This window comes from Chlorocebus sabaeus, chromosome 2, assembly GCF_047675955.1.
Source record: "Chlorocebus sabaeus isolate Y175 chromosome 2, mChlSab1.0.hap1, whole genome shotgun sequence".
NCBI lineage: Eukaryota > Metazoa > Chordata > Mammalia > Primates > Cercopithecidae > Chlorocebus > Chlorocebus sabaeus.
The window spans coordinates 103,840-116,837 of record NC_132905.1 but is presented as its reverse complement, the minus strand read 5'-3'; the positions used below and the strand labels follow the sequence as shown (position 1 = coordinate 116,837).

At 52.3% G+C, this 12,998-nt stretch overlaps 1 protein-coding gene across 1 annotated transcript in view; it reads left to right on the top strand.

Annotated features, from left to right (window-relative positions):
- The window catches only part of PRPF6 (pre-mRNA processing factor 6), a 49,594-nt gene that overhangs the window by 15,868 nt on the left and 20,728 nt on the right, over window positions 1-12,998 (top strand). The window contains exons 7-11 of the mRNA XM_037983013.2: window positions 173-267; window positions 726-882; window positions 2,529-2,691; window positions 11,310-11,428; window positions 12,399-12,617. Coding sequence (XP_037838941.1) covers window positions 173-267; window positions 726-882; window positions 2,529-2,691; window positions 11,310-11,428; window positions 12,399-12,617 — 753 coding nt within the window. The remainder of the gene's footprint in view (window positions 1-172; window positions 268-725; window positions 883-2,528; window positions 2,692-11,309; window positions 11,429-12,398; window positions 12,618-12,998) is intronic.

Genomic DNA, 12,998 nt, shown 5'->3' with positions numbered 1-12,998 from the left:
ATACAGAAGAAATTTGATATTATCACAAGGTGTTGTCTGAGTGCGATGAAGGTTGTTTTCTTTCTTCTCCTGACTACTCACTGAGGATTGTGGGAGGGGCTCCAGAGACCCTCTGAGATCTTCGTTTTGCACCTGGTCACATCTGGCTGACTCAGCCTGGCCTGTCTCACAGGTGTCCGACTCCGTGAGTGGACAGACCGTCGTTGACCCCAAAGGCTACCTGACGGATTTAAATTCCATGATCCCGACACACGGAGGGGACATCAAGTGAGTGCTTCGCAGAACCGCTGGGCTGGGATGGAGACTCCAGTTGCCTAGGATATTTTGGATTTTATATGGGCAATATGCAGTCAAAATGTGACGTTGTTCTAAGAAATATAAAGTGGAGTAGTTTGGTTTTTCCATTTGAAATGTGTCTGTATCCAGTCATTGCATACACTGAACGTGTTACATGTGATACCGAAAGGCCCTGCCTGTGCTGAGCAGGAAAGCAGCCGGCTGTGTCCCACGTGCCCCATCTGGACCTTCGGTTCTCAGCGTTTGTCTCAGGGAGGCTGAACAGGCTTGGAGGAGTGCACACTGATGTTCTGAGTTGTTTTGTGTAACTCGGGACATCAGGACTGATGGTTCTTACATTGCGACTGGGAAGTGGGTGCCTTCGTTCTGGGTCTCGGGTGCACCCCTGACAGCATGGCCTGATGCTGTGTGCACTCTCCCTCTTGTAGTGATATCAAGAAGGCACGACTGCTCCTCAAGTCTGTTCGGGAGACGAACCCTCATCACCCGCCAGCCTGGATTGCGTCAGCCCGCCTGGAAGAAGTCACTGGGAAGCTACAAGTAGCTCGGAACCTTATCATGAAGGGGACAGAGATGTGCCCCAAGGTGAGATGCGCTGTGAGGTGTTTCTTTTTTTTTTTTTTTTTTTTTTTTTTGAGACGGAGTCTGGCTCTGTCGCCCAGGCTGGGGTGCAGTGGCCGGATCTCAGCTCACTGCAAGCTCCGCCTCCCGGGTTTACACCATTCTCCTGCCTCAGCCTGCCGAGTAGCTGGGTCTACAGGCGCCCGCAACCTCGCCCGGCTAGTTTTTTGTATTTTTTTTAAGTAGAGACGGGGTTTCACCGTGTTAGCCAGGATGGTCTCGATCTCCTGACCTCGTGATCCGCCCGTCTCGGCCTCCCAAAGTGCTGGGATTACAGGGTTGAGCCACCGCGCCCGGCCACTGTGAGGCGTTTCCTGGGAGGCTGTGTGATTGTGGGCCCCCTACGGGAGTAAACTCCTTAGAACAAATCTCTTTCTTTTGGTATTGAAACTACAGACAGTGGGACAGGCTGGGGGAGCATGTGAAAAGCGGCCAAGGGTTTTTTTCCTGCTTGTTTTCACGTGGAGTGAAGGCTAATCCACCACTGTTTTTTGTTTTTTTTGTTTTTTTGAGACAGAGTCACGCTCTGTCACCCAGGCTGGAGTGCAGTGGCACGATCTTGGCTCACTGCAGGCTCCACCTCCCGGGTTCATGCCATCGTCCTGTCTCAGCCTCCAGAGTAGCTGGGACCACAGGCACCTGCCACCGCGCCTGAATCCACCACGGTTTAATGGCAGGCTAAGCTTCATTATAAAGAGCTCAGTTGGTCAGCTCTTCACCCACCTAATGGCAGCTAAGCATGGTGGCTCACGCCTGTAATCTCAGCACTTTGGGAGGCTGAGGCGGGTGGATCACCTGAGGTCAGGAGTTCGAGACCAGCCTGGCCAACATGGCGAAACCCTGTCTCTGCTAAAAATACAAGTTAGCCAGGTGTGGTGACAGGTGCCTGTAATCCCAGCTAATCGGGAGGTGGAGGTGGAGGTGGAGGTTGCAGTGAGCTGAGATTATGCCACTGCACTCCAGCCTGGGGGACAGGGTGAGACATCGTCTCAAAAAACAACAACAAAAAAGAACTACCCAAGCAGTTGCACAGTCTCCACTTTGTCCGTGGAGTTATCTTGCAGGCAAATCGTGCTCTTTTCACGAAGTGGTGTTTTATGTGTTTTTTTTTTTTTTTTTTTTTTTTTAAGTCTCGCTCTGTTGCCCAGACTGGAGTGCAATGGCATGATCTTGGCTCACTGCAGCCTCTGCCTCCCAGGTTAAAGCGATTCTCCTGCCTCAGCCTCCTGAGTACCTGGGATTGCAGGCACGTGCCACCACACCTGGCTAATTTTTGTATTTTCAGTAGAGACAGGGTTTTGCCTTGTTGGCCAGGCTGGTCTCAAACTCCTGACCTCATGATCCACCTGCCTTGGCCTCCCAAAGTCCTGGGATTACAGGCGTGAGCCACCGCACCCAGCCATTATGTGTTCTTCATTCAGACATATGGTAGCCATGTCCGCGAGTGTTACAAGGGGGTGACTCCTGGTGCAGGTGTGTTAGAGGCTGAGCTGATTGGCTTTTGTAAAATCTGGGGCCCGAGGATCTGCTCTAGAGATCTGTGCCTGTTGCCCTGTTGTGTGGCTTCCAGCCTGCCCTGAGCCGTATTGATCTTATCTCTTGCCTCGCAGAGTGAAGATGTCTGGCTGGAAGCAGCCAGGTTGCAACCTGGGGACACAGCCAAGGCCGTGGTAGCCCAAGCTGTCCGTCATCTCCCACAGTCTGTCAGGATTTACATCAGAGCAGCAGAGCTAGAAACAGACATTCGCGCAAAGAAGCGGGTTCTTCGGAAAGGTGAGCCTCCCTCGGAGGTACCTTCCACCAGCGGGGGCTCCTGGGGTCTCTGGCCCCTCCCTCGGAGGTGCTGCTTTCTCCCTCCTTGGGGCCCCTCCTCTCAGCAGCTTTCCTGCTCCTGGCTCAGGCTTTTGGTGAGAGTGGATAAGGAACCAGGGACATTTTTTAGGCCTTTTCTCAGGTTGGGTTGCCTCTGCCCTTGGACCCCCATGGGGGAGGGATACTGTGGTGGGCGAGTTCCCATCCCAGAAGGGATGTTGGGGTTGAGCCCTCACTCCTGCCTTTTTCCAGTGTGTGATTTTGGATGCATTGGGCAGTCACTCTGTGGTCCAGGCTTCCCTCATCTGCAGGGTGAGAACAATAGTAGCTCAAAGCCTGTGTCCTGCGGCTCTGGAGATGGTCTCTGTGAAGAGCCGAGCCGGCAGCTGGCATGTGCAGACCCTTTGTGGGTGTTACTCACTTTCTCTCCTGAGAAGGCACCGGAGCCCCACGTTGATTGAACTCCTCCCTGCTGCTGACAAGGCCGTGTCTCCTGCCCCCGAGGCAGCGTGTGCCGTCAGCTCAGGCCAGATGATGGCGGGCGGTGTCCCTGCCAGGGAACCTGATTCCATCCAGGGATTCCTGCCAGGATAGAGCTTTTGTGGGCAGTTTGTTGATTTTTCTTTCTGTGGTTTCTCCTGTCACTGGAAGCGTGCAGTAAATGCTGCTGTTGAACTGGGCCCAGAACAAGTGCTGGTTGGGGGCTGTTCTGAAGCCAATCTGTGCAGGTGGCTTCTTTTTTTTTGTTTTGTTTTTTGTGGTTGTGGTGGTTGTTTTTGAGATGGAGTCTTGCTCTGTCGCCCAGGCTGGAGTGCAGTGGCGTGATCTCGGCTCACTGCAAGCTCCGCCTCCCAGGTTCACACCATTCTCCTGTCTCAGCCTCCCCAGTAGCTGGGACTACAGGCGCCCGCCACCACGCCCGGCTAATTTCTTTTTGTATTTTTAGTAGAAATGGGGTTTCACCGAGTTAGCCAGGATGGTCTCCATCTCCTGACCTTGTGATCCACCCGCCTCCGCCTCCTAAAGTGCTGGGATTACAGGCGTGAGCCACTGCACCTGGCCTGTGCAGGTGGCTTCTATACAAATTTTTTTTTTTTTTTTTTTTTTTTTTTGAGATAGAGTCTTGCTCTGTCGCCCAGACTGGAGTACAGGGGCGCAATCTTGGCTCACTGCAACTTCTGCCTCCTGGGTTCAAGTGATTCTCCTGCCTCAGCCTCCTGTGTAGCCGGGAATACGGGTGTGTGCCTCCACGCCGAGCCAATTTTTGTATTTTTAGTAGAGATGGGGTTTCCCCATGTTGGCTGGGCTGGTCTCAAACTCCTGACCACAGGTGATCCTCCCGCCTTGGCCTCCCGAAGTGCTGGGATTACAGGCGTGAGCCACTGTGCCCAGCCTTTTTTTTTGAGATGAAGTCCCACTTTGTCACTCAGTCTGAAGTGCAATGGCACCATCTTGGCTCACTGCAACCTCTGCCTCCCGGGTTCAAGCAGTCCTCTTGCCTCAGCCTTCTGAGTAGCTGGGACTACAGGCATGTGCCACCACGCCTGGTTAATTTTTGTGTTTTTAGTAGAGACGGGGTTTCTCTGTGTTGGCCAGGCTGATCTTGAACACCTCACCTCAAGTGATCCACCCACCTCGGCCTCCCAAAGTGCTGGGATTACAGGCGTGAGCCACTGCGCCCGGCCCAATTTTTTTTTTTTTTTTGGAGACAGCGTCTCGCTCTGTCACCCAGGCTGGAATGCAGTGGCGCGATCTCAGCTCGCTGCAAGCTCTGCCTCCCGGGTTCACGCCATTCTCCTGCCTCAGCCTCTCGAGCAGCTGGGACTACATGCGCCGCCACCACGCCTGGCTAATCAGGCCCGGCTAGTTTTTTTGTATTTTTAGTAGAGACGGGGTTTCACTGTGTTAGCCAGGATGGTCTTGGTCTCCCGACCTCGTGATCCACCTCCACGGCCTCCGAGAGTGCTGGGATTACAGGCCTGAGCCACCGCTCCTGGCCAGAGACAGCCTCTTATAATGAGGCCAGGAACAGAAAGCTAGCACCTGTCTTGGTTTATAGAAATCAGTTTATCTTTTTTCAGCTAGGAAGAAATAGTTCTTTGATGAAGAGCCCATGAAAGTCTGGGTAATTAATTTGTTTATTTAGAAAAGCTCTATTGAATTCTTCCTGCCACAGTTTGATGAATGATCATGAGTGTCTTTGTGGCCACTCCCTGCTCACCACCAGATTGTCTGGGTTCGTTTCCAGTGGGTCTGGATTTGGAGACGGGAGTTCTGGGTTCGTTTCCAGTGGGTCTGGATTTGGAGACGGGAGTTCTGGGTTCGTTTCCAGTGGGTCTGGATTTGGAGACGGGAGTTCTGGGTTCGTTTCCAGTGGGTCTGGATTTGGAGACGGGAGTATGCTCTTGGAGGTGGGGGCCTTCGGGGAGTATTGAGGGACTGTGTTTCCACGGCCGTCCTCTCGGAGTGGCCTCCTGGCTCTGCTCTCTCAGGCAGAGAAGCTGTGCTAAGGTGGAATGAACCCAGGATCTCTAGGATGGCCTTTGCTGCTGCCCCTAATACTGGTCCTGGCCTGCCCTTTCCCAAGAATGTTTCTAAAAACTGGGTTCTTTTCCTGGGGTAAAGCCCAGCGCTGCTTCATTTGGTTGTCAGCGAACACTTAAACGTTGCTTGAAGGGTCTGGTTTTTGAAATTAAGATGACAGCTACCTCCACCGGTGACTTAGGATGCCTGCCAGCCAGGGAGCCTGGCAGTGCATCGTCTCCGTGAGCTCTGGGTCGCTGTTGGGCTGAGCTGTCACCTTAGTCCTTTGTTGGGAGAACAGGCGTTTCGGGTGCTGGTCTTGAGACCTGAGGAGGCGGAGTAACCTTAGGCATGGTGCTTGGCCCCTGAGCTTCCATGTCTTCCTCTGTAAAAGGGAAGAGGGCTTTCAGGATTGGGGAGAGTGCAGCCTGTGAGCTTACTGGCCAGGGTAGGGTGTCCCATGTGCAGAGTCCCTTGGGGAGACCCGGCTGGCGGCTCCCCTACAGTAACGCAGCTCACGTGCCATGTACTCCGCTAGTTAATGCAGATGTGTGGAAGTGGAGTCATTTTACACTAAGCTGTACGCTCTGGCCTGTGAAGCGTGGCATCCTTCAGCAACCATCACCAGCGTGTCCTTCTGGGGGCACAGGAACAGCACAGTTCAGGTCGGGGGGCTTCCTTGCGGTCACGTGGCCCCCGGAGAGCATGTTGGCCTCTGCACAGTCACATCTTCACGGCTTTGTCTAGCGTTCAGAATACTCTTTTCCTGTTCTAGGCCAACTTCAGGGGTGTGTGCTTCCTTCACATACGTTGGCTGGCTGTGGTGCTTCCTCCCCTTCTGCTCATAAAGTCACACTCCTTGGAGGCCATTGTAACGTGGTGTGCTGTGTGGCTTCCGAAAGCACCTGGGGAAGGTGGCCTTGTTGGTTTTGGTGCCATGCATGTGGGCTGCTGGTGAGATGCCGTTGGAGATATGTCAGCTCTCTCCCAAAACCTGAAGACACAGAGTCCTGGGAGTCGTAAGTTAATGACTCCATACGTTGAGTCCCACATGAATATACTGTTCTTTAGAGACACGAAGTTCATCTCCACCAATGTACAAAGTACTAAGGGAAGTAGTTCATATTTGGGCAAATAAAGCACTCATCTCCCGTGCAGGAGAGGGGAGAGCACACAGGAAAAGCAGCTGTGTCGCCCCACGTCTTCTCTCTGTGCCTCGTCGCCTGGCTGGGCTTTCTTTGTTTACTGCTGTGCCCTCTGCTATCACCCTCCTCAGTCAGGGTTCTTGACCTGGATGAGTAACCCGAATCTTTTTGTTTTTAGGCAGAGCCTCCTCCTCTTGCCCAGACTGGAGAGCTGTGTTGCAGTCAGCTCACTGCAGCCTCAACCTCCTGGGCTCTAGTGATCCTCCTGCTTCCGGCTCTTGAGTAGCTGGGACCACAGGCGCATACCACCATGCCCAGATAATTTTTATTTTGAGATAGGCTCTCGCTCTGTTGCCCGGGCTGGAGTGCAGTGGCATGATCATAGGGTCACTGGAGCCCCAACCTCCCAGACTCAAACTATCCTCCAGTCTCAGCCTCCTGAGTAGCTGGGACTTCAGGGACACATCACTATGCCTGGCTAAGTTTTTAATTTTTCATAGAGACGAGGTCTCCCTATATTGTCCCAGCTGGTTTTAAACTCCTGGACTCAGGTGATCCTCCCACCTCAGTCTCCCAAAATGCTGGCACTGCAGATGTGGGCCACCGTGCCCAGCCAGGACCCAAATCTTTATCCCCAAAGAGTCTGACTTGTTGGTAGTTTTGCTTTTTTGGCGACTGTAGTTCCCATTAACCTTTACTGGTAGAAGCAGAAATACTAATCTGTACTCAGGACCGGCCTCTAGATAGTCTCCCCCAGTGGGTGGCGGCAACTCAGTCTCGCTTTGGGAGTCAGGGTTAGCCTCTCCAGCCAGGGCTGGTACATGAGGAGGCCAGAGGGAGCTGTGACCTGCACCCTGGTTGGCACATACCCCCTTTGGACTAGCTCGCTTGCTCGCTCTCTTTTTTTTTTTTTTGAGACTGAGTCTCACTCTGTTGCCCAGTCTAGAGTGCAGCGGCGCGATCTCAGCTCACTGCAACCTTCGCCTTCTGGGTTCAAGGAATTCTCCTGCCTCCCGAGTAGCTGGGATTACAGGTGCCTGCCACCACACCCGACTACTTTTTGTATTTTTAGTAGAGATGGGGTTTGGTTTCACTGTGTTGGCCAGGCTGGTCTCGAACTCCTGACCTCATGATCCACCTGCCTCGGCCTCCCAAAGTGCTGGGATTACAAGTGTGAGCCACTGCGCTCAGCCTTTGGACTAACTCTCTTGACAGGAGGGTCCAAAGAGGCAGAGACAGGACTTGTGGCCTCAGAGCCGTTCAGACATCGCTGCTTATTCCTAGACCCGTGTGTTGTGGCTGTGAGATCCAGCTGGGATTGGGGTCTATTCACAGCATTTGTGGCATCCTCCTGGGCTGCCAGGCCATGGCTCTGAGTGATGGGCACATGGTAAGACTCTGTTCTGCCTGAGTCAGTGAATTCACATAGCTTCATCTTCTGGCCGTCCGTCAGTTGGTCAAGTGAACGTCCAGATAATAAGGCCAGGGGTGTCAGTGCCAGTGTGCTGTGCAGAACCATGTGTAAACCACAACAGACTTTTGCCTTCTCAGTCCCTTGATCCTAAGGAACTCCTCAGAGGTTTAAGTGTGGGCTGAGGGAGGAAAGCAGTTGAGCAGCCACCAGTGGAGGGGGCGTCTGCCCTGTGGCTTAGGCAGCTGTGCTGCACCTGCCTCCTTCCACCCCATCTCCTGGGTGCCATTTCTACCCTGTGAGGCCACTGCTGCATCTGCCCAACCTTGTGGCCTGGTCTGTCAGTAACACCCGGAGCGGGCAGCAGGTTGCTCAGTTGTTTCTGTGTCCCTGAGCTGAGTGTTCATTCCCTGCCAGGGCCTCACAGCCAGCCTGGGGCTGTTTCTCAGCAGGAGAGCAGGTACCTACAGGACCGCGTAGCTCGCTCGCTTGCCCCCTTCCCTCCCCTCCTCCTCTTCCCTCCTCCCCTCCACTCCCCTGCCCTGCCCTTTTCCTCCTCTTTTTTTTTGAGACCGGGTCTCCCTCTTTCGCCTAGGCTGGAGCTGGAGTTCAGTGGTACAGTTTTGGCTCACTGCAACCTCCACCTCCTGGGCTCAAGCAGTCCTCCCATCTCTGCCACCCAGCTAGCTGGGACCGCAAGTACATGCCACCACGCCCAGCTGTATTTTTGTAGAGACAAGGTTTTGCCATATTGTCCAGGCTAGTCTCGAACTCCTGGGCTCAAGTGATCCTCCCACCTCAGCCTCCCAAAATGCTGGGATTACAGGTGTGAGCCACCACAGTCAGCTGCCTGGCCTAATTTCTTTTCTTCTTCTTCTTTTTTTTTTTTGAGTTGGAGTCTCTCTCTGTCACCTAGGCTAGAGTGCAGTGGCAGTCTCAGCTCACTGCATTTCTCCTGGGTTCAAGCAATTCTCCTGCCTCAGCCTCCCCAATAGCTGGGATTACAGGTGCATGCCACCATACCTGGCTAATTTTTATATTTTTAGTAGAGACAGTGTTTCACTATGTTGATCAGCCTGGTCTTGAACTCCTGACCTCAGGTGATTGCCCGCCTTGGCCTCCCAAAATGCTGGGAGTACAGGCATGAGCTACAGGCCGCACTCAGCTTGGCCTAATTTCTTAACATCGTTAAATGTCTACAGCGTTCATATTTTTCCAGCTGTCATGTCAGTACCTGCCACAGACACATGCGCACATAACCACATGCACACGCGGTTGGTTAGAGTCAGCATCTGAGCACAGTATAAACATTGAGTTTGGTTGATATCTTTTCTGGGTTTGTTGATGGAATTGGGTTTTTCCTTGAGATTCCTCACGTTGGGGTTTGCTCGCTGCAGCCACGAGATTGTTTCCTGTGGGCCTCGTTTCCTGTATCCTCTGTTTCCTGTGGGCCTCGTTTCCTGTATCCTCTGTTTCCTGTATCCTCTGTTTCCTGTGGGCCTCGTTTCCTGTATCCTCTGTTTCCTGTATCCTCTGTTTCCTGTGGGCCTCGTTTCCTGTATCCTCTGTTTCCTGTATCCTCTGTTTCCTGTATCCTCTGTTTCCTGTGGGCCTCGTTTCCTATATCCTCTGTTTCCCGTATCCTCTTGTAAATTGGAAGGTAGATTTGGAGACTTGAAAGAGTAAGCTTTGTTTTTGTTTTTGTTTTTTTCCCCTTTTTTTTGTTTTAACCAAGGAAGCATTCGTGGCAATGCAAGCAGCGTCGGGAGCTGCAGAGGCTGTCACGGCTCAGTGGCCCCAGTGTCCTTCATGCGGTTCTCCACAGCCTTTCAGCTCCTGCCTTTGGCAGTGGCTGGTGACCTGTGCCCGCATCTGTGACTTCGTTAGGGTGTGCAAAACGGTGACATTACAATTAGGTCACCCTTTTTGTTTTTATTGCCAGAATTATTCTAAAGAGAAGAACTTTCCTATATCCATGATTTGGTTATTCTGTGTTTATTGGGAAAAGACAGAAGAGATACTTGATTTGCCCTCCTTTCAACTTTCGGGATGATGATTTCGTTCTCTAGCATTCTCCGAAGGTGACTAATGGTCTCTTGGAGCTTTGTTATGAACTTTGAATGCTGTTGTATTTCATGGATTCGAATACATTGCAGGTAATATTCTTAATATTCTTATTGACCTTCAGACTCTCCGATCATTGTCCAGTGGGAGTCTCTTCTAGTTTGATCTTGAATTTTTTTTAAGTTTTAAGTATTTTTATTTAAGGCAAAACATATAATAATGAGGTATTTCAGGTTGGGTGTGGTGGCTCATGCCTGTAATCCCAGCACTTTGGGAGGCCGAGGCAGGTGGATCACGAGGTCAAGAGATTGAAACCATCCTGGCCGACATGGTGAAACCCCGTCTCTACTAAAATTTCAAAAATTAGCTGGGCGTGGTGGCCACATGCCTATACTCCCAGCTACTTGGGAGGCTGAGGCAGGAGAATCACTTGAACCCAGGTGACAGAGGTTGCAGTGAGCCGAGATCATGCCACTGCACTCCAGCCTGGTGACAGAGCGAGACTCCATCTCAGAAAAAAAAGAGGTATTTCAGACACTGGCATTTTTTCCCTAAATATCTGAACTGGCATTTTTTTCCCCTAAATATCTGAAGTGAATTATGTAGATCTTAAGTGTGCAGTTTGATGTCTTCACAAGTGCATACACCCATATAACCCACACTCGACCAAGGCATAGAGCATTTCCAGGGTGGGCGCCGTGGCCCCACGCGTAATCCCAGCACTTTGGGAGGCTGAGGCAGGTGGATCACTTGAGATCAGGAGTTTGAGACCAGCCTGGCCAATATGGTGAAACCCCATCTCCACTAAATATACAAAAATTAGCCGGCCGTGGTGGTGCACACCTATAGTCCCAGCTATTTGGGAGGCTGAGGCAGGAGAATCACTTGAACCCAGGAAGCAGAGGTTGCAGTGAGCTGAGATCGTGCCGTTGCACTCCAACCTGGGCAATAGAATGAGACTGTCTCAAAACAAAAAACATTTCCATCCCCCAACAAAGTCCCCTGGTGCCTCTTGGTCAGTGCACTGTCCCCATTCGTTGGCAGTCATGCTTCTGACTTATTTTACCAAGATGAGTTTTGCGTGTTTTCAAACGTCACATAAAGGGAGTCGTACAGTCTAAACTCTTTTGGGACTGGTTTCTTTTGTTGTTCAGCATGTTTTTGAGGTTCATTCCCGTCGTTGCTGGTTTCCTGAGTCCTGTTGATGTGACCCCGGCAGTCTTCAGTCACTTCCTTGCTTTCTGCTACCACAAGATGCTGTTTGTCCTTGTTTGTGTCTGCCCCAGAACTGAAGGAAGCCACTTAAAGGGCAGGTGTGTGGTCCCTGACTGTCACCGGGGATGTCATCTCACCCTGACCAGCAGCATACTCACCACATGAGCCTCCTGCTCTTGTCTCCTTTTCTGTAACGTGGTTTCTCCTTTGACCTTTCCTAGCCCTCGAGCATGTTCCAAACTCGGTTCGCTTGTGGAAAGCAGCTGTTGAGCTGGAAGAGCCTGAAGATGCCAGAATCATGCTGAGTCGGGCTGTGGAGTGCTGCCCCACCAGTGTGGAGGTGAGTCTGGCGGACTCAGGGCCACCAGAGCCCAGAGTGGCCAAGGCCCGAGCCCAGGTTCTGTGTCTGGAAGCGATGATGTAAGTGGAGCATTGAGCTCGCTCAGGCTGCGCTTTCTGGGAGCAGAAGGCCGTACGGAGCCCCAGGATACCGTTCTGTACACAGCTGCTAGGCAGGGTGGTGAGGGGCTTCAGCTAGTTTTGCTGTTAATGGAAGTGCAGAGAGAATCTTAGCTCGTACCTGACCACTGCAGAAAGTTCTCTCAGGCGCCATTTCCTCTCATTCAGCCCAGGGTTTGTCATGGGAGCCGAAGGTGGGAGGGTGATAGAAAACACTGCTTTCTGCCAGCCCCGCGTGACTGCTCTTTGCCTCCAAGCTAAGTGGGATTTCTTTGGTTTTAGGCATTCCAGTTCACAGCATTCTGTGCGGTGATTTTTAGTCTTGGTTTTATGAAACCTAGTATGTCTTCAATTATCCTAAGGGGTATTGTGAAATTCTCCAAACAACATTAATCTTGTTTTATTTACATAAAAATGAATAAAGCCCATACACATCTTAGGGATGGAGTGCTGCAGAGCCAAGAGTCTGGGAACTCCAGGAGGCTGAACACCCTTCCGTGTGTTTAGCCTGTGAGGGCAGTAGCCTCATCCTGCCCATCTGTGCCAGCCCCTGGTATCAGGTCTGGCGCTCTGTGTGCCTGGAGGCAGTGTTTGTGGAGGCATGTTTGTTTGTGAACATTCCACTGAGAATCTTTTCCTGCTCACCAGAGTCACTAAGTCAGTCAGAAGCATCAGTGAGCAGTTGGTCAGGTGAGAAGTGCTGCTGTGGACACTTCTCAGGCCGTGTTCAAATGGCTCTCGAGAGCTAAGAAAGAGCGTTGTGGCCGTGCTGCAGGGTCGGTCGCTGTCTGGCCTGCATCTGTCCCCTCAGCACAGTGTCCTCTCCTTTTTCTGGTGTCCTCTCCGCGTAGCTCTGGCTTGCTCTGGCAAGGCTGGAGACCTATGAAAATGCCCGCAAGGTCTTGAACAAGGCGCGAGAGAACATTCCTACAGACCGGCACATCTGGATCACGGCCGCTAAGCTGGAGGAAGCCAATGGGAACACACAGATGGTGGAGAAGATCATTGACCGAGCCATCACCTCGCTGCGGGCTAACGGTGTGGAGATCAACCGCGAGCAGTGGATCCAGGTGGGCCGCAGGCGGGTGTTGTGGTGTCGGCTTTAACAGTGTACGTGCCGCACGTGGGAGTCCCACGCAGGCCTGGGGGCTGCTGTATGGTGCTGGGGAGTCCTGCGCTGAACCGGAAGCAGGCACAGGTGTGGCTGGGCCCTGAGCGACCTGGGCAAGGCCACTGTCACTCTTGGTGGATTCAGGCCTTGAGTTCGTCTTGGGGTGAATGCTTCGGAAGCCCTTTCAGTGTGTGCACACCTGACTGCATTTCTTTGCTAGTAGAAATGATACACCTAAGAGTCTCATGGCTTCTTCCACTCTTCCCCTCTCCCCCACACCCTTTTTTTTTGAGATCGAGTCTCACTCGTCGCCCAGGCTGGAGTGCAGTGGTGCCACCTT